The sequence below is a fragment of the Neovison vison genome, chromosome 7 (assembly GCF_020171115.1).
Source record: "Neovison vison isolate M4711 chromosome 7, ASM_NN_V1, whole genome shotgun sequence".
NCBI lineage: Eukaryota > Metazoa > Chordata > Mammalia > Carnivora > Mustelidae > Neogale > Neogale vison.
In genome coordinates, this window is record NC_058097.1 from 118,240,713 (window position 1) to 118,263,321 (window position 22,609).

The following is a 22,609-nucleotide window of genomic DNA, read 5'->3' on the forward strand; positions in this document are numbered from 1 at the left end:
GAGTCAATTTGAAAATGAGGCAAAACGATTTCAAGTGGTTTCCCTTAATTCTTGATGAGTCAACAAACCTAACCAATACTGTGAAGCTGCTAAGGAGTCAATGCGACTTTAAAGTGGCTGAAGAATTAGCCCCATGTGCAGTCTGCCTAGGACAACTACAGTTGACAATGTTCTGAAATAAATTCAACAAACATTCATTCAGTGCAAGTGGAATCTACTAAGATACTTCATGCCAATTTTGGAAAAAATATGGGTGAAACGGAAAAAGTTCTGTTGGACCTGTTTTTGACCTCTGTTAACAAATGCTAAATGGTTTTTATAATTAAGTTTTCGCTGCATATTTGATGCTATTTCTCACTGAAGCTAACCTAAAATTGCAAAGCAAAACATAGCTTATGAGAAACACTGATCAATGTTAGAATCACAATCACGAGCTGTCATACATATTTTCCAACCTACCAAACGCTAAAACAAGAAGAGAGATCTCCATTACCACAAAAATTTGCAGTGAACATATTTTCTGAACTCAAACTACAGTTCCAGCAAGGTTTTTCGGAAAATGTCCACACTGCAAAATCCATTTAATTTTGCAATGGAGCAGCTTCAACCTCATCTTTAACGGGATGTTTGTAATATAATGTTATACTAAAAGGTCAATATCAAGAGAAGAATCTAATAGAATTCTATAAATGCTTTCCAAGAGACAAATGTGCTCAATTAAAATCAGATGCTCGTGAACTGGTTGGGATACGTATTTGGCAATTCCTGAGTGAAAAGGCATTTTCAAAAATCAAATATGTAAAATCTCATTACAGACCATCAGTGACATGAATATTTGCATTCAAATTTTGGTGGTAAGAAACATTAACTTTACTACAATTTAGTAAAATGTTATTCTTCACAAAAGGAATTTCACCATTCTTATTAACAGACCCAAACCACAAAAAGTTGTAACAGATTAAATGTGTATCTCAAACCATCATGTATAAAACTACACTGAATAAAAAGTGCTTTTACCCAATAAAAAGTGCTTTTCCAGCATTTAAGTAAATGTAACTCCATTCTTCAGGTTGATCAAGCCAAAAAATGTAGTCACCTTTAACATCTCTTTAGCTCACTCTCTAACATCCCACTAATCCGCAAAAACAGTAGGTTTTATCTGCAGAATAATCTCTCTAGAATCTAACCATTTTTCACCTTATCTACCATTCCAGTTCAAGCTACTGTTACTGTTCACCTATAATAATAACCTTCTAACTGGTCTTATTTCTTCTTTTGCCTCCCTTTTTAGCCTATTCACAGAAATCAGAGACTTCCTTTAAAATTTTAAGACAGATCATGTCACTTTTCAGCCAAAAATCCTTCAATGGTTTTCCATCTCGCTCAGCAAAGAAACCAAAGTCTTTATAAAGTACCACAGGAAACTATATGATCTGCTCTCCATCCACGCAAACCACTCTCTGGCCTCACCTCCTTCTACTTTCCCCTGGCTTGTTCAATTTCAGCCACATGTCCTACTTGCGTTTCCTCCAGCTTACTTTTTATTCCTATGCGATAGCCTTTAACTTGTCCTTCCAATGCCTAAAATTATGTTTCCAGATAAGCACACTACTCACTCCCTCACATCCTTCTGCTCAAATTTTACCTTCTTTCAGAGGCCTTCTGTGGCCTCTATTATAAAGCTACCAACCATCCTTTCCCACATTATCCTACCACTCTGTAACTCCACCTCTCTGCATAATTTTCTACAATAGCACCTACCATCATTTGACATACTATATACTTAATTATTTCCGTCTCCTCTTAAACCATTAAAATATAAGCTGCATGAAGGCAGGAAGCTGGTGTGTTTTGCTCAGGGCTCTGCCCATAGAGTTTAAACATTGCTTAGAAGAGATTATTTGCTCAATAGCTACTTTCTGAATAAAATAAGAAAGCAACACTAAAAAAGTTCATAAGGATTCATCAGTTCCTTCTCCTTATAGAAGTAAACTATACATACATATATATGCATAAAAGTGATTTACCATCGTGCTAAGTGTTTCTTCCCAATCAGGCCGCTCTCGAGGGTGAACATTTCTATGTAGTTCTGGGACAAAATCATCCTCTTCAGAATGTACCGAAGACTTCATCTTCCTAGAGATAAAAACATGAGAGACTATGGTAAGAAGTCCCAATTGTATGAAAACCTTCCAGTAATTATAATTCAAAAAATAGAAAATTATGTCAGATTTGAAGTTTAATTAACAGCTTTAATGGTTAGTACTGATTCCCCATTTGTACTCTGGCCTTCAGGTATCTTTCCTAATGTACCCAATACCCGCTTTTATTCCAAAAGATAAATGTAAAGTTAATAATTTTGTAATTCTCATGGTCTGTGGTAATTATTATGTAAGACTGATTTTATCTGTTTAACACAGTAGGAACCTGGAAAAGATTTGCAACAGCTACCAATATTAATGGAACTGTGCTAAGCATTAGTAAAATTCCAGGATTAATAAAATTCTAGGAATATAGCAGTGCATTGATTAGTAAAATTCTAGGAATATAGCCTAAGAAATTCCAGGAATATACACTCTCAAGAACAACAATGAAGGCTAAACAAAACATACGAAACAACTTTTCTAAAGGCACAGGAAAGCAATCAATACAAGTAGGAGTTCTGGGGCTACATTCTCTGAGAGCTTACAAAGCAAATTCCACATTTAAATATTACTTTTGTATAAGAGATTTTCTAAATCAATAATGAAAATAAAGCCCAAGCATAATATTGTAGGCTTACTGGACTAAGCTGGCAGAGGTTGTAAGCTGCAGTTGCCAAAGCAGATGGGGCTTCAGGGTGACAAATGACCCCTAAAAGACGTGTAGAGAAAGAACCCATAAATCTACATGGAAATTCCCCTGAAACCATTAATTAATACCAGAGCCTACAAGTATGCAGGACAAGATGCTGAGAAACCTATCCAAAAACAGCTGATAGGCAACTAAAGAGCCAACAGGACATTTCTGCAGCCCAGTCATGCTGTAAAGATGGAGGCTGGCAAGCAAGCACTGTCAGGATGGAGGAGCATTGAAAAAAGAAAAGAAACCCTGGGCTCTTGAGACTCCAGAAAAGCCATGCCTTAGTAAGGACAAACTAGCAATATATGAACTCTAATAAATCCAAAAACCAAGACTTTATAGCATTAGAACTGCCAGTTAAAAAATAACAATAATAATAACTCTCTTCAGAGGAAAACAACATTCTCAGACCCTCTGCAAATGTTTTACCCAATCTAGTATCCAATAAACATTACAAGGCATGCTTTAAAAAAATTTAAAATAAATTTTAATTAACATAAACAAATCAGCAAAAACTGGGGAAAAAGTCAAAACAGAGACTCACATTTGTTTCAGACTTTAAAATTATCAGAAAGGGACTTTAAAATGCTTATGATGGAGTTCTGCCTTCTGCTTATGATGTAGTGAAAGCTGTAAAAAGCACTGCTTCCAGCCAAACAAGACAAAAGGAAAGATAACCTAAGAAATCATAACTTTTCTCGGATATATCAGAAAACTGAGGCAACCAGCTAGTCTGAACACTAAAGACAGGACTCTCCACGATGAGCTGGTTCACAAGCAATTATTGCTTAGAGCAAAGCAGGAAAGAAGACAGAAGCTAGTAAGAAGAAATCAGTTAAATTCTCACCAAGTTTTATCAAGTTTTAAATCAAAACTAAAAACATTTATGATTAATATGTTCAATAACATTTTTTAAAACTAGATGAAAAGATTAAGAATTTTAAGAGACAACTGGAATCTGAAAAACAATCAAATGCCCATCCTGAAATTGAAAAATGCAGCATCTGAAATTAAGAAGTCACTGGATGGGTTTAACAGAACAATTGACATGGCTAAAGAGAGAATTAGTGAACTAGAAGACAGCTCAGTAGAAAATATCCACCCTGGCGCAGACAAAGAAAAAAGAGAAATACACAAAACAACACAAAACATGAGACTTGACTAAGAAGGTCTCAAATATGTCTAAATTAGAAAATCAGAGACAAGGGAGATGATGAAAAAGAAAACAAGACAACAGCAATATTTGAAAAACAATGGCTAAAATGTTTTCAAAACTTTCAGAAGTCATCAAGTAGAGATTCAAAAAGTCCAATGTCCATTAACCAGGATAAAAAAAAATTCAGCATATCTTACAACTTATTAAAATACCCAAAGTTTACTTAAAAAACAAAACACTAATTGAAATTCTTAAAAGCAGCCAGAGAATAAAAGACAGGTTGACTTCAAAGACACAACGATAACAATGTAGGAGGACATTTCGATGGAAATGAAAAGACAATGGAGTAAACCTTCAGCATAGTAAGAGGAAAAAATAGTGCCAAACTAAAATCCTCTAAAATCATTCATTAAGTCATCCATTAAAAAGGCAGGGAAAATGGGGTGCCTGGGTGGCTCAGTTGGTTAAGTGTCTAACTCTTTGTATCAGCTCAGGTCTTGATCTCAGGGTCAGGAGTTCAGGCTCCACATAGTGGGCATGGAGTACACTTAATTTTTAAAAAAAAAGTAGGGGAAATAAGTTATTTTCAACAAAAGCTGAAAAAATTTATCATCAAGAAACCTACAATAAAAGAAATAGTAGAGTTCTTCTGACTGAAGGAAACTGAGCCTTCAGTCAGAAAACTACAGAAATTTATGAAAAGCACAAGGAAAAAGTGAGAAAGTATAAGTAAATAATGGTTTATAGACTGACACAAATAAAAACAGTATCCTATAAGTTTTATAATAGATATAAAAAAGCACAAAGGATAGGAGAGACATATGCAGTCAATTAGTACAAAAATTCTCAATTGGGTAGGAAATGAAATAAGCACTATTTTAGAAATGAATATGATTTGATCTTCACAGTAACTATTAGAATAACAGTAAATAAATGTATAACTAAAAACCTAAAAACAGAAAATCTTTCAGAATAAAACACATTTGATTAACCCAGAAGAAAGCAGAGAAAGGAAGAATAAAGGTACAAAGAATGAATAAGACAAATTAAAAAATAAGTATGAAGGTGGTAGAACTCAATTCAAACACATTATTAATAATTATTAAAGTGACCAGACTAGTTAACAAGCATGTGGAGCAACTGGAACCTTCATTTATTGCTGGTAGGAATTGAAATTGTGCAGCCACTGTAGAAAAAGTTTGGCAGTTTCTCAAAATATTAAATAGAGAAATACCATATAATTCAGCAATTCCATTTCTAGATATTTAACAAAGAAAAATAAAAACATAGGTCCACCATGAATTTATACATGAATATTCATACCAGTATTCTTTATAATATACAAAAAGTAGAAACAACCACAATGGTAATTACCTGAAGAATGGACAAACAAAATGTACCAATCTATATAATAAAATATTATTCAACCATAAAAACAAAAAGAATGAAATCCTGATTCATGCTACCATGAGAATGAACAGTTAAAACATGCTAAATGAAAGAAGTCAGACACAAAAGACCATATGTTTTATCATTGCATTTCTATAAAATGTCCAAAAAGAATAAAATTCACAGAAGACAAAAGTATACCTGGTGGCTTCCAGGGGCTGGGAAGAGGAAGACATGGAAAATTATCACAGGCATACCTCATTTCATTTCTCTTCATTCTATGACACGTCACAGATACTGCATTTTTTTAAAAATTGAAGGTTTGTGGCAACCCTGTGTCAAGGTAAGGTATCAGCACCATTTTTCCAACAGCATTTGTTCACTTCATGTCTCTGTTACGTTTGAGTAATTCCAGTAGTTCAAACTTTTTCAAGGCTATTGTATTTGTTATGGTGATCTGTGATCTATTATCTCCGATTTTATCGTAATAATTGTTCTGGGATGCCACCAACTATGGCTACACAAGATGCCAAACCTAATAAATGCATTTTTCTGATGCCTCCACCAACTGGCCATTGTGTTCTGACTGCTCCACCAACCAGCCATTCCCCCCGTCTCTCTTCTTCTCTTCATACCTCCCTATTCTAAGACAAAACAATACAGAAATTAGGCCAATTAATAACACTAAGATAGCCTCTAAGTGTTCAAGTGAAAAGAAGAGTCAAATGTCTCTCACTTTATTTATTTGTTTGTTTGTTTGTTTTAGAGAAGGGGAGTGGGAGGGAAAGGCAGAGGGCAAGGGAGAGAGAGAATCTCATAGCAGGCTCCACACCCAGCACAGAACCAGATGCGGGGCTTGATCTCACGACCCTGAAATCATGAACTGAGCCAAAATCAAGAATCAAATACTTAAGCGACTGAGCCACCCAAGCAGCCCCTCTTTTCCCCAAATGTCTCTCACTTTATATCAAAAGCTAGAACTTATTAAGTTTTGTAGAGAAATTGTGTCAAAAGCCAGGATAAGCCAAAAGCTAGGTCTTGTATGCCAAACAGCCAAGTTATGAATGCAAAGGAAAAATTCTTGCATTTCCTACTCAAATGAACACATGGATGATTAAAAAGGCAAAACAGCCTTATCACTCATATGGAGAAAATTTTAGTGGTCTGGATAGAAGATCAAACCACCCACAACATTCCCTTAAAACCAAAGCCTAATCCAGAGCAAGGCCCTAACTCTCTTCCATTCTGTGAAGGCTGAGAGAGGAGGAAGCTACAGAAGAGTCTGAAACTAGCAGAAGTTAATTCATGAAGTTTAAGGAAAGAAGCCAGCCATCTCCATAACAGTGCAAAATGAAGGAGCAAGTGCTAATGCAGAAGCTGTAGCAACTTACCCAGTAGGTTTACCGAGGATCATTAGTGATGGTGGATACACTAAACAACAGATTTTCAATACAGACAAAACAGCCTTAAATTGGAAGAAGATGCCATCCAGAACTTTCACAGCTCGAGAGGACAGGTCAATGCTTGGCTTCAAAGCTTTAAAGGACAGACTGGCTCTCTTGTTAGGAGCTAATGCAGCTGGTGACTTTAAGTTGAAGCCAGCACTCATTTACCATTCTGAAAATGCTAAGACCCTTAAGAATTATACTAAATCTACTCTGCCTGTGCTCTGTAAATGTAAAAAAAAAAAAAAAAAAAAAAAAGCCTGGGTGACAGCACATCTGTTTACAACATGGTTTACTGAATATTGTAAGCCCCATGTTGAGACCTACTGTTCAGATTCCTTTCAAAACATTACTGCTCACTGACAATGCATCTAGTCATGGAAGAGGTATGATGGAGATGTACAATGAGATTAATGTTGTTTTCATTCCTGTCAATACAACATTCATTCTGCAGCCCTCGAATTAAGGAGTTATTTTCAATTTTCAAGTCTTATTATTTAAAAAACACATTTCATAAGGCTCTAGCTGCCATAGAAAGCTAATTACTTCATTATGGGCAAAGTAAATTGAAAATCTTCTGGAAAAGATTCAACATTCTAGATGCCATTAAGAACGTTCATTTGATTCACTAGAAGAAGTCAAAATATCAACATAAATAGGAGACTGGAAAAAGTTTTTTCTAACCCTCATAAATGAGTCTGAGGGACTGAAGACCTGAAGTAAGTAACTACAGGTGTGATGGAAAGAAAAGAAAACTAGAATCAGAACTAAACCTAAAGATGGGACTGAACTGCTGCAATCTCATGATAAAACTTGAACAGGTAAGGAGCTGCTTTTACAGAGGAGCAAAGAAAGTGCTTTCTTGGGTGCCTGGTGGTTCAGTGGGTTAAGCCTCTGCCTTCGACTCAGGTCACAATCTCAGGGTCCTGGGATTGAGCCCTGCATTGGGCTCTCTGCTCAGCCAGCAGGGAGCCTGCTTCCCCCTCCCCCCCGCCTGCCTCTCTGCCTACTTGTGATCTCTCTCAAATAAATAAATAAATAAAATCTTTAAAAAAAAGAAAGAAAGAAAGCGGTTTCTTGTGATAGGATCTACTCCTGATGAAGATTCTGTTAACATTGTTGAAATGACAGAAGACTTTGATTATCCCATAAACTTAGTTGACAAGGCAGTAGCAGGACTTGAGAGGACCAACTCCAATCGTGAAAGAAGTTCTACTATGGTTAAAATGCTATCAAACACCATCACATGCAAGAGAGAAATCATTCATAAAAGGAAAACTGAATCGATGAAGCCAATCCATGTTGTCTTTTGTCAAAAAAGTTGCTACAGCCACCTCAACCTTAACTACCACCCTGATCAGCCAGCTGCCATCAACACTGAGGCAAGACACTCCATCAGCAAAAAGATTACAACTTGCTAAAAGTTCAAATGATGAGTAGCATTATTTAGCAATAAAATATTTGTTAACTAAGGTATGTATGTTTTTTTTAGAGATAATGCCATTGCTCACCTAATAAACTACAATATAGTTTAAACATAAACTTTACATGCACTAGAAAACAAAGAAATTCATTTGATTCACTTTAGTGTGATTATTAGTGTGATACTCACTTTATTGTGGTGGTCTGGAACCAAACCCATAATGTCTCTGAGGTATGTCTGAACTAATAAGTAAGAGATTTCTTTCTGAAATATTCAATAATTAGATAATGATGATGGTTGTGCAACTTTGTGAATATACTAAAAGGCACTTAACTGTATACTTTAAGAGAGTGAATCTTACAGATGCAAATTATATCTTAATAAAAAATTAAATGGACTAAAAATTCTAATTAAAATACTCAAAGGGAGACATTTTATCGTAAAAATGTTAAGTAAACAGGGCATCTGGGTGGCTCAGTCAGTTAAGCCTCTGCCTTCAGCTCAGGTCATGGTCCCAGGCTCCTGGGATCAAGCCCCATCAAGCAGGGGCTCTCTGCTCAGCAGTGAGTCTGCTTCTCCCTCTCCATCGAACCCTCCCTCCCCCTGCTCATGCTCGCTCTCTCTCTTAAATGAATAAATAAAAAATCTTTTTTAAAAAAGTGTTAAGCATGATATAATAAACAAAAGCAAAACCTGAAAGAACTAAAAAGAAAATAAATAAATCCACAATTACAGTTGCAGATTTTAACAGATATCTCTCAGTGACCAATAGAATAAGACAAAAAAATGCCCTAAGTATATAGATCTGAACAACCTACCTTTTCAACCTGAACTAGAACATTGAACCTAACAACTGCAGAATAGAAGTCCTTTTCAACAGCATATTAAACATTTACCAAAAGACCATAATCTAGGCAATGAAGCAGGTCTCAAAAAATATAAAGAATTTAAATCATGAACGAAGTGTTTTGTGACCAGCACAGAACTATACTAAAAATCAATTACTGGAGAATAACTAGAAATTCTCCCAAATGCATGGAAATTACAAAACACAATTCTGAGTAATTCATGAATTGAATACATGAAATCACAGTGAAAATGAGAACATATTTTTATCTGAATGGTAATAAAAATACAACAGATAGAAACATGTAAGACACAACTAAAACAGCAAATTTCAGACCTCTAGGTGTACATTACTGAAAATAAGGCAAGTTGAAAGCAAATGTTCTAAGTCTCTATTGCAAAAAGCTAGAAAAAGAATAGCAAATTATTCCAAGAAAGTAGAAAGAAGAAAAAAAGTGTTTAAGTAAAAAATCAGTGAAATAGAAAGCCGACTCTTTGAAAGATTAATAAAATAGATAACACCAAGAAGTTTCATCAAGGAAAAAACAGACAGAATATAAACAATGAAAAGAGAGTTACAACTAGAAAGCCTACAGACAAAAAGATTCTGAGGACAATTATATAAACAACTTTATTCCATATAGGTGTGAATTTCCATTGAAATGGGGAAATTTCCTTAAGAACACAACTTACCAAAACTGAAACAAGAAACCAAATAATTGTGAAAAGGCCTATAGCTATTAAAGAAGCTGAATCTGTGAGAAAGCTCCAGACCCAAATGTATTCATTGGTGAGTTCTTTCCAACATTCAAGGAATAAATTATAGCAATATTATATTCCTCCAGAGTATAAAAACAAAAGGAAGATCCCTTTTCAACCTCTTCCATGAAGTTAGGATAGTCTTCATAACAAAAGGGGACAAAGACATTAATAGAAAAGAAAACTGTAGGTCAGTATTATTAACATAGCTGCAGAACTTCTAAACAAAGTAGTAACAAATCAAACCCACTGGTTTACAAAAAGGATACATAATACCATTTCCAAGTAAGTTTTAGTCCAAAATGCAAACTGTTTTATCATTCTAAAATCAACTGCTATAACTGACCATATGATTAAAATAAAGGAATAAAAACATTGTCATTTTAATAGGTAAAATTTAATACCTATTCATAATTTTTCTAGATATAGATAGATACATGAACGTTATTAAAACACACACACAAATAACATCATAGTTAATGGTGAATACTGATGCTTTCCTTATGACAGGGATGGTTAATAAGGATATAAACAAGAGAAGAATGTCTTCTATACAACATTACACTTGATGTCTTGTTTTTTGTTTTTTTTTTTTAAAGAGGGGAGTCTGGGTGGCTCAGTGGTTAAGTGGCTGCCTCCGGCTCAGGTCATGGTCCCAGGGTCCTGGGATCAAGCCCACATGGAGGCTCCCTGCTCAGTGGGAAGCCTGTTTCTCCTCTCCACTTCCCCTGCTTACGTTCCCTCTCTCCTGTGTCTCTCTCTGCCAAATAAATAAATAAAATCTTTTAAAAAAAATAAAAAGAAAAATAAGTACAAGAGCAAGAAAAAGAAATAAAAGGTATAAAAATTAGAAGGGAAGGCTCCTGGGTGGCTCAGTCAGTTAAGCATTGAACTCGATGTTGCCCAGGTCTTGATCTCAGGTCTTGAGTTTAAGCCCTGCTTTGGGCCCCATGCTGGGCATGAAGCCTAACTTAGGAAGGTGAGGGGAGGGGAGAAAGGGAAGGAAGGAAAGGAAGGAAAGGGAAGAAAGAAAGAAAGAAAGAAAGAAAGAAAGAAAGAAAGAAAGAATAGAATGCTCATCATTTAAAGATGACACAATGTGTTCAGCAGTTAGAATAAGATAATTCAGCAAAATCACAGCAAATAAGGTCAAATGCAAAAATCAAATGATTTATACATACTGTTATTATACATTTAATGGGGGGGGAAGCCAAATACAATAGATAAGTAATTTACACTATTCTCCACGTAAAACTACACAGAAGTGAAAAAGAATTATTGCTGCCATCTGCAAGAAATGGATGAATCCCATAAGTGTTGAGAAGCAGAAGCCAGACAAAAGTATATGTTAATCTCAATAAATAAGTGTATCAAATCATCATTTTGACCATCTTAAGCAATATTATATGGCAATTATAGCTGGGGAAGAGAGAGCACATACTGTATAATTTTATTTACATGAAGTTCAAGAACAGGCAAAACAAATCCACTGTAACAAAAGTCAGAATAACGGTTACCTCTGGGACAGGTATTGACTAGGAGGAGCAAGGGTTTTGTGGCATATTAACATTAATTTATATCTTGTTTTGGGCTGTGTTTACATGGATATATACATTTATATAAATTCTTCAAGCTATATACTCATGATTTATGCATTTTATTATATGTAAGTTATACCTTAATAAAAGTGTAAAATAGAAAGTCTGTTGGTAAATAATACACATTTTAAAAGGATTAAAATTGTTTATATTGTATGTATTTTGTGTCATAGAACACTTAATCAACTCCATACAAACTTAATATCTATTTATTTAATTGATCATTTTGTTCCATGCTTTTTAAACTATGGGCAAATTTTACCCTTAACATAATTAATTATAGTTTCAAATCTAACAGAAAAGACAGAGTGTTAAGATTACCAACCATAAAACCCAAAGAATCCAATGCTTTATTTACAAATTTTCTGTAAAACATCAGATTTGAACCTTCATATTTTCAAGCAAAAGGAAAAAGGAGGAAAAAAAAAAACTTTCCTCAAATTATGGGAACCAGCCTCACCATCCCAGTCATTTAAAAATTATTTAAATCTCTGACACACACTTTATCTTTGTATGAATCTTGTTCACAGCTTGTAAAAAATTGTACTTGACAGTGTTAAATTCCACAGAGAAGTCCAAGTGACACATTGCCTGAGAAGCGTTTCCTAAGATACTGCTTACACTTGGGCATATCTTTTCTTGATCCCTGGAGTAAAACTCCAGGCACAATAGAATTATCTTTCTCCTTTTATTCCCTTAATCTTTGTTTGCATTTATTGCTGGTTCTTTGCTACGTTTGGTTCTGGCTCTGTGAGAACCAGAAGTTCATGACCAGGAAGTTGTTCCCCAATGGTACGGGAAATGATTAGAAAGTCATTTTATGGTCTGAGCATGTGGTGGTATTTGACAAATAAGAGATAGGCATCTACACTCTATCACAGACCAGAGAGAACTGAGTTCATGACTCAATTTTTATCTGTCTGTTTGTGAAAGAATATGACTCAATTCCACTGCAGAGAAGAGCTCTTTCCATGGGTATCAAGTTTGATATTCTATTTATTTTACCCCATGGCTGAAGTGTAAAACTGAAGATGCAAGGTGTTAGTTATGTCTGCAACTAATAGTCATTAACTGTCATCATAAGGAGTAATATATCTTCCTACCTTCAGAGGATTTAATAAATTAGATTATATAGCTGCTTAAAATATAGGAGGTCTATCCTGGTTGGTTTATATACACTATTAAATGCTTATATAAACCCAGTATTCCCAGAATTCCCAGAAAATAAAGAAACTGATCTTGTAACACTAATGGGGTCAGCTATTTTGGTGGTGAAAACAGAACAGAGGTTTGCTGAAGCCAGTGGAATTGAGTTGTAGTCACTTCCAGCTGAAAATGGCAGATATACTGTAATTCTTTTTTTTTATATATACTGTAATTCTTTTTTTTTTTAAGATTTTATTTATTTATTTGACAGAGAGAGATCACAAGTAGGCAGAGAGGCAGGCAGAGAGAGAGAGGACGAAGCAGGCTCCCTGCTGAGCAGAGAGCCCGATGCGGGACTCGATCCCAGGACCCTGAGATCATGACCTGAGCCGAAGGCAGCGGCTTAACCCACTGAGCCACCCAGGCGCCCTATATACTGTAATTCTTAATAGGTATTATAATTTTATCAGACAGAAGTCCTGCCCAATTCCTAGCCATTAAGCTCCTCACCTTATATATTCTTCCAGATTATGAATATATCTATTCATATGTAATCTTTTCATGTCTTAAGAATATATCCATAACAAATCTGAAAGCAATGTGTAAATATGGTCTTTGTGCAAAAAATGGAAGAACAGTTTTATTCCTCCATTACCAGCCCACTTTTTACTGAAAAGCATATTTACACACCAATATTTTCTAATATTTCCTGGAGTATTCTGATTTCCCTAGGGTATATAAAGAGCTTCTTTGCTGGGACGCCTGGGTGGCTCAGTTGGTTGGACGACTGCCTTCGGCTCAGGGCGTGATCCTGGAGTCCCGGGATCGAGTCCCATATCAGGCTCCCAGCTCCATGGGGAGTCTGCTTCGCTCTCTGACCTTCTTCTCGCTCATGCTCTCTCTCACTGTCTCTCTCTCTCAAATAAATAAATAAAATCTTTAAAAAAAAAAAAAAAGAGCTTCTTTGCTGTTTTCACAACTATATTATATCCCACTGTGTAGATATATTCCATAATTTAACCAGTACCCTACCAATAGATTCTTGAATTATTTCCAATTGTTTAGTATTACAAGCAATGCTAGAGTAAGTTTATAAATATGTTGTTTCTACACATGTGCATGTATATCTGAAGGACAAATTCTCAGTGATGAAAAATATCCTTTTGATACATTAGCCCATGTTTCTATTGAGAGAGTCTTTTCTTACCTATTTTTAGTTCTTTATATATTAAAGAGATTAGTTCCTCATCTGTAATATGAGTTCCTAGTATTTTTCCCAGGTTGTCATTTGTCCTTGCTTATTTTTTATAATACACATGTTTTATATTTCATGTAGTTAAATTTTGTAACTCTTTCCTTTATGGGTTTTGCATCTTAAATTATAGTTCTAAAAGCCTTCCCTGGCCCCTAATTTTTTTTTTTAATTTTCCCATGTGTTCTTTTAAAATTTTTATGATTTCATTTAATACACTTGTATCTTTGATCATTTTGGAATTTATACTTGCTAAGAGGCAGAACTTCAATATTTTTTTCCTACGGATGTGTATGCAGTTTCCCCCAAAGGACTTACTGAAGAGCACACATTGTCCCTATTCATTTTTGAGAAGCCATCTTTATCATATCTAAGTCTTCCTCTGTGTTTGAGTGTATTTCTCGGCTTTCCATTATATCCCATTATGCCTTCTTTTCAAGTACCAGCACCACAAGATTTTAATTATAAAGACTTTATATTACAGTATCTGGTTGCATTAGCCCTTGCTTCTTTTCATCTTCCCAAAGTTTCTTGGTAAAGTTATTTAACCAAGATCAACCTATTCATCAATTTGTCTAGGTTTTTTAAAAAGCATTCTTATTATACATGAATTTATAACAAATTCACATCTTGGGGCGCATGGGTGGCTCAGTGGGTTAAAGCCTCTGTCTTCAGCTTGATGATACCGACTATTACCAGCTATAAACAAGGTGTATCTTTTCATTTCTCCCAAACTTCTTTTATGTCCTTCAGTAATGCTTTATATTTTCTTCAAATACATCTTAGTTCCTCACTAAGTTTATTTCTGGGTATTTTATTTTTGTTCTTAAAATTGGCACCTTTTCACATCTTCTAACTAGTTACTATCTGATAACGCTATTTTTAGCGCTGTTCTGCAGGTAGGAAAATGCATTAACACATCTCAGTCACTCCAGATTTGGCAGACTGTTTTCTCCTGGAAGTTTCCACTTTATATCCTGCAGAAGACACTGAAACATGCCATACACTGAAACATGCCATTCACGTCTCTAGAGACCCACTAGACTGGATAACAGACACCAAGATTCGGCCTCACTGAATGCTCTCTTCAGAGGTTTCCTCTCAAAAGCCATGGAAAAAAGTACCAGGAGACTTCCAATTCAAGACTGCACATATGTTAAGAAACCAACCTCTACATCTCTGAAAAGTCTCTGAGAGCTAAATAAAAAGAAATAAATCCTTAACAGAATGATATGGGTGGAATCAGCAGGCCAGAGATCTTGATAATCTTTTGGAAGACAAAATTCAAGTGGGCTCCTACTGACTGGTAAACCAGAGAGAAACAGACTGAAGGAGGTTACACTCCCACTTCTCCCCACAACAAAAGAGATATCTGCCCCCAAGGGATTAATAAAAACTGTAAAATTACTCTGTAAAGAAATTAAACCATCAATTAGAAGGACTAGGGCTCCTAATGTGGGTGTCTGCACCCACAAGAAGCTCTACGCATCGTGAGACTACTAAAGAAAACAGCTGAAGGAGGCAAAGAAGGGCCGATATTTAGCTTAGAAGTTAAAATCATAAATTCTGTTCAGTCAGAACAAACAGCACATGTACACTGAATGAATAAAGTCACAGAGCTAAAGAACACAACAGCATGAATGTATTATTTACATATGCCAGTGTATATGCTATATCTATACACGAAAAACAACACTTAAAAATTATTTCCCTACTCAGACTGAATTTGGAAGATTGAATATTTTTTTTTAGTGGCCCAAAGAACAAGAAATACATCAAACCAAAAAATAAAAATGTAAAGAGAAATATACATTGAGTAAAGGACAGATTAAGCAGACTTCATATGCAAGAAATAGGTTCCACAAGAAGACAATTACTGAAAACAGAAAAGAGGCAACAATTAAATAAATAATAGGTAACAAAAAATCTGTCTCAACATGAAGGCCTGAGTCTGAGGAATGAAAGTCACTGAGCTCTAAGCCGAAGAACTGATGATAAAACACATGTAGGGGCGCCTGGGTGGCTCAGTGGGTTAAGCCTCTGCCTTCGGCTCAGGTCATGATCTCAGAGTCCTGGGATCGAGTCCCGCATGGGGGTCTCTGTTGGGCAGGGAGCCTGCTTACTCCTCTCTCTCTGCCTGCCTCTCTCCCTAATTGTGATCTTTCTCTCTGTCAAATAAATTAATAAAATCTTTGAGGCGCCTGGGTGGCTCAGTGGGTTAAAGCCTCTGCCTTCAGCTCAGGTCATGATCCCAGGGTCCTGGATCAAGCCCCGCATCCAGCTCTCTGCTCAGCAGGGAGCCTGCTTCCATTCCACTCTCTCTGTCTGCTTCTCTGCCTACTTGTGATCCCTACCTGTCAAATAAATAAATAAAATCTTAAAAAAAATTTTTTTAATTCAATTATTTAGATTTTAAAAAAATAATTCACCCATTTTTTTTAACACATGTAAACTGAGCACAAAAAGAAACTGTTACAAGCATTCAGAGAGAAAGTATGAGTTACCTATGAAAGAAAAGAGGGGCAAATGGCATGAGCATATGCAAGAAGTCAGAGTATGTGGCTTACAGAACTTACGTCAACAAAGTACTCAAGAAAATATCCACCAGGAAACAAATGAGCCAGAAAAGACACATGAAGATGGAAGATGATAAGAAGGAAATAACAGTAGGCACTAAGCAATGATACATTTAATTAGATCTGAATAATGACAAAAAAAAATTAAAACACCTTAGCAAAAAACTAGGGTTTCTGGTAGTGTAAAATATTGGTAAATTTAAGAGTATCCAAAGGGACTGAAGACAAGAAGATGGAAAAGTATTCTGTCAATCTTGTGTTAAAAGGTGGGGAGGTAGAGAAGAAAAGAGAACCATGGTAGGAAAAAGCAGCACACCTAAGTGGAAGAAATTTTTTGATTTTCAAACAATAAAGAAAATACAGATCGCAATATAAGCATGGAAAGGGAAGCTGATCATTAATGGTAAGTAAAAGTATATCAGATCTTCTAAAATTAAATATCTAGAAAGGTTTTGCTTGTTCTGATTTTAATCTTGCTAGGCTGTCACTTAATTTTTCTTCTTAAGGGAACTGACTATATTACATTTATAAACAGAGTTCTATACATTTCAGAGATTTTCATTTACTAAGTTTAAACGTGCAAATGACTGCTTAAGGGAGTTTTAATGTTTAAGTTAAATACAAAGGTTAACGAAAAATTGGTTTTTAGGTGCTTAAATAACCTGATGGCCAGAACTTTCATATAGTTGTATATAGTTTCTGTACTCTAGGGCCCTTCTTAAACATCAAAAAACTCATACAGATAAATACAAGAAAGGTTCACCTTGGATTCCATCCCAAAGAATTTAATTACTGAAATACCAAGAAAGCCTTGTACCAGCATGCCTCATAGTTAAGACAAGATTTATTTCACAGATTATAAAGACAGCCTAGAAGCTTGACTCCACTACCACATAAAATTTTCTGAGATTAAGTGATGTTCACATCAGACTTCGCAGATCACAAAATAAATTTATTATCCTTATGACATTGGTAAGAGTATGTTTGGTAAAAATTAAATTTTATGTTGAAAGAATATATTAAGGGCTAATTTATAATCTAGATCATAAATCCAGTGTTACAGAATATCATTTTTTACATATACACATCTTTTTTCACATCATATACAACAGATTATTAAAGGGTAAAATGCCTATGAAAAGCCATAGACCATAAAATAGACCTGGGTTGGGATACTGGTAATATATGTCTTTGGTTAATTGTTAATGCTACCTCTCCATCCTTCCAGGCTCATAAAAACTGACTGGGATGGTAGAGGGGCACCTGGGTGGCTCAGTCGGTTAAGCATCCGACTCTTGATCTCACTCAGGTCTCGATCTCAGGATCGTGAGTTCAAGCTCTGTGTTGGACTCCACATTGGGTGTGAAGAGCCTACTTAAAAAAAAAAAAAAAAAAAGCTGACTGGGGATCCCCAAATCAATAATTTCTGAAGACAACAAAAGAAGAGTCACGGTATTAAAAGCTGGGAATTGTGAAATAGCTTTGTGGGCTTCCAGAGAAATTTAGCCAATCAAAATAAATCATTCTAGATCTAAAAGAAAAGCAAGAACCTAGAAGAAATATAATATCATATTCCATATTCATATTCAAAAAACTAATAATAGTTCATGTACCTATTTGGACTGCTGCAGTATGTTCTAACTCACAGTATCATTTCATATAAGGCAGAAAATTAATAAAGCAACCAACAAACCAATCAAGTACATGAGCTATTATTAGTTTTATGATGCTATAAACCAATAGCAACATTAAAAGAATTTAAAATATGTTCACCAAATCATCTAGTTTAACTGAAGTTGGAAGTTTCCCACTTAAAATCACATTATTATGGAGATGCAAGCAAAGATCTGATTGAGGTATCTGGGCATCTACAGACTGATTCTAGAAGTACATAATTCTATGGGGCACCTGAGTGGCTCAGTTCACTGAGCAAGAGACTCTTAGCTTTGTCTCAGGTCATGATCGCCAGGTTGTGGGATGAAGCCCAACTTTGGTCTCTGTGCTCACTGTAGACTCTGCTTGGAATTCTCCCTCTCTCCATCTCCCTCTGCCCCTCCCTCTGCTCATGCTCTAAATTAATTAATTAATTAAAATAAAAGTACACAGTTCTAAAGATGTGGTTCAATTTTTCACTGTATCATCTGGGTTTTGAACTATATGCCACACCTGCCAGTCTATGTATGTGTCAATAATACTAGAAAAGATTCAAGCAGATTATATGAAAAACATTTCTAACCTTAAATGCCAAAGAACCAGAACCTTTCATGACCATGAGTTAGTAATAATTGCTACGTGTCTGGAGGTTGAATCTCTGAAAGGTCACATTTACTGTATGCATTAGTTCACTTCTTTATTCATCATATACACATCGCCATCTCAAAATCCCTTTATAAGAAGAAATTTCAGAACTAAGATGTCAGCTTAAAAGGCTCTTAAAAGTTATTACTTACCAGAGAATAACATTTAGCAGCTAAATATTTCACTAAAGTCATTCACTTTCAAATTCAATTACACCTGGTTTCAAAATTTTGCTCTACCATATGTTTACAATGTTGGTCTGTCTATGGGTGACTTTCTAAGTGACAATTTCTTCATCTGGAAAATGGGAAAAATATTACCTACTCTATAGGACTGATAAGTGACATACTGTAAATAACATATATTTGGCTTAATACACTGCATACAACAACTCCAAAGTTAAATTTTTCATTTTTAAAACTTTTTTTAAGATTTATTTATTCATGAGAGAGAGGCAGAGGGAGAAGCAGGATCCCCAAGGAGCAGGGAGCCCGATGAGGAACTTGAAACCAGGACCCTGGGATCATGACCTAAGCCAAAGACAGCCGCTTAACTGACTGAGCCACCCAGGTGCCCTTTTAAAATAATTAAAACATCTCTGCTTTTCTTCTTCTGCCTCATATTCCTCCTACTTACTTATAGAAGGGCTCTTTTCATGATCCTTAAGGACTATTCTATTCTAAGGACTATGACAATCTCTAAATGTTCTAATCAAAGAACTATTTTAACAGTGATAATGATAGGTAGTAATTACACTCTACAAATCAGAAATCAGAAAATGAGAGATTTGTGACTCAGTGGTAGACAAGTTTGAACTATTGCTATGAAGGAAATTGGGCAATGTTCCACAATACTAGAATGTTAGAAAAAGTATCCTTTCTCCCAACCAAGTCTAAAAATAAACTCCATTCCAAAACCTACTGGACAAACATGAATGCCCCTCTGTGAGTGCTTCCTCCTAAAGCAGATGATAGCTGGAAACTCCACAAACCTACACCACAGGTATGGTCTGACTTTATCAGTCATGGTGTCTCAAATGACACAGTGCTATTTTTCTAATAATCAATTTTAAACCTAGATTAGAAACCACTGAGAGATAAAGAACAGTACACAATCTTTTGCCCTAGCGGGGTGTGCGTGTGTAAATGAAATTAACTAGAATATAAAGAATGATAGTTCGATTTAACGTGTATTAGCACAGATTTTAAAAGAAACACATGAAGACTCTTTGTATATTTTCTTTATTACCAAATTGCTTTTACTAAAATAATTTTCATACATAACACTGAGTCTACTATTTGGTTCTCTGAAGGTTACGGCAACAACTCCTACCATCCAACCCTTCACCTTCAACACCCACACACGCATTCTTTCTGTTAGGCATTTTAGCTGGAACGCTGCTGTGAATGTGGCAAAGCACTGTGCGGCTGCATTTCCTCAGGTCTTACAGGTGAGAAACACTACATGACATGGGCCTTACCCAGATCTCTTCTTGCACTTTCAAATAATTTAAAATCAAACCTCAAAAATGCATTTGGTCTGGGAGAGCCTTGATGATATTCAGATATGAAAGATCACTATAAAAAGGACCAATGCCCTATGGTGTGTCATGGTTTCCTAAAACAGTGCAAGCAATAGAGTTCAGTTTCTCAGGATGAAAATGCTATCACAGAGTCTTGAGGAAAAGAAAGCTCAATCTTGCACAGATTTTTTTTTTTTTTTATTTAAGTCAGAAGAAAATCCAGACAGGCTCCTGCTGCCTAACAAGTAAATCAAGGATGACAGTACCAAATCTATTGCAACAACAAAGTCTAGGTTGTCTCTTCCTTTGACTAATATCCCAAAATAACTCTTATAATTTTAACACCAAGTCAAACAGGTTTAATACCAACAAAATAAATACTTTATTTTTCCTAACTGTCCATGAGACACTGACCATATTATAAAGAATATATGCAACATCAGCATATCTTGGGAGAGAAGCTTACTCAAATAAGAAAGGCCAAATAAAATTATGGGAAGAATGAGAAAGTTTATACAAAAAAAAAAAAAAGAATTTCATATGCTAATAGTACATATTCAGACTTTGTACTAAACTTTTCTAGAAATTTAAAACATTCTTATTCATTTTAACCATGGAGTGGCAAATTTAATGTGGGTTACCAAGACTTCCTTATATTCAATCCTTTCTGCCATTTATCTTAGACTTTATTTTTTTATTTTTTTAAATTTTACTTACTTATTTTGGAGAGAGAGGGTACACGGGAGCACAAGCGGGGGGAGAAACAGAGGAAGAATGAGAGAGAGAATCTCAAGTAGACTCCGCACTGAGCACTGAGCCTGCCTCAATCCCAGGACCCTGAGATCATGACCTAAGCCGAAATCAAGAGACAGGAGCTCAACCAACTAAGCAACCCAGGCACCCTTACCCTAGACTTTAAAAACCAAATCTGTGGATAAAGATATTAACTTGAGAGAGACTCTTTTTGAACTTTAAACGTAAAGATAAGATCTGATGTAAATAATGGTATGTTCACCTACCCAAGTACTCCCAGGTAAAATTATATAATAGATGTTTAATTGCTCGTGTGGGTGTCAATGATAATATGTAGAACAAACTTCTTCAAGAGATGATTTAATAACTCTAAAAGAATGAATCTGCTAACCCTGTGTGAAAAAAAAAAAAGTCTCCTAAAATTTGTAACAGAATTAATAAACCAATGGCACTGTTTCCACAAGCAGAGTAAGACCTCTTTCTTCACTAGTACTACCACACTTTGAGATCTGCTCAATCAGGAGGCATTCCCTAAAAACTTCAGTTATGAAGTTACAAGTAGAAATTCAAAGCCAAGAAAGATTCCCAAGAGGGGAAGGAGAGTGAGATATAAGGTCAGAGATAAGTATAGGGATCAAAGCCATGAAATAATTAATTTGTACTTATAGTCAAAATGTTTCATACACATGAATAAGACAACAAAAGCATCCATGCATGTAGGGGCATATATACACAAACATTGAAAAAAAAAAGAAAAGGAAAAAGGAAGAAAAACGTACTACATTCAAATTCAGATCATATCTATTAGGTACAAATCAGACACAGGAAGGAGTGGTAGGTAGTTCATTCATTATGAGTCTCTACTTGAAATTCCTGAAATGCTACTACAAAACCTGTCTAACACCTTCTCTTCCTGGTGTTCTAACAAGTCATTTAAAATGCATTTTATAAGCTCAGAGCATGTTGTGGAATGAAGAGTGCTATGTACAAATAGAAACCTGTTCTTTTCAGCTCCAAAGCTTCCGCCCAGAGAAAAGACAATCTTACCGGAAAAGAGATTTAAAATAGAGAAGATGGGAAAGGAGTGCCGTGGTAGAGGGAGTGGACGGAGAAACAAAGGTGAGAAGGGAGAGCTGTGAATTCCGTAATTACCTGAAGTTGTCTTCCCTCTCTCCCTCTTCACTGCCAGGCGTCTCGGTTAAAACTTCGGAATCCAACCAAAAGACACTATCATCTCCTGAAACGCTACTCTCACTTTCAGTCTCCATCCTGTAGTCGAACAATGTAAACCTCAAGGCATGGGATCAAGACCACCACCAGCGTTTGAGGTGTTCAGCTCTGTTTATGTGTGGCTGCTACACAGTGATATGTGATCATGCCGGGCCACAGTCGATTACGTGCTATTTTAATTACAGTGGGGGTAAAGACAGGAAATCACACAGAGCACACTCACTGCCTCTGACTGCTCTACACCTGGGACACCCAGGCCCCTCCCACTGCCTCAGGGTCTGTGACCTACATAATCAAACTCAGAACCCAAATCAGGGTGATTTTTCACTAATTATTGATTTAATAACAATTTTTCTCTATACAAGTCTCCAGTTA

General features: G+C 35.7%; 1 protein-coding gene across 2 annotated transcripts in view; it reads right to left on the bottom strand.

The window, feature by feature from the left end:
- Positions 1-22,386, bottom strand: part of ARHGAP32 (Rho GTPase activating protein 32) — a 201,368-nt gene extending 178,982 nt beyond the window's left edge. For both annotated transcript variants that reach the window (XM_044258195.1, XM_044258194.1), the window contains exons 1-2: positions 22,157-22,386; positions 2,028-2,136 (exon numbers count right to left, since the gene is read on the bottom strand). In XM_044258195.1, the coding sequence (XP_044114130.1) occupies positions 2,028-2,136; positions 22,157-22,272 (225 nt within the window). In that variant the 5' untranslated portion in view covers positions 22,273-22,386. The remainder of the gene's footprint in view (positions 1-2,027; positions 2,137-22,156) is intronic.
- Positions 22,387-22,609: the final 223 nt, after the last annotated feature.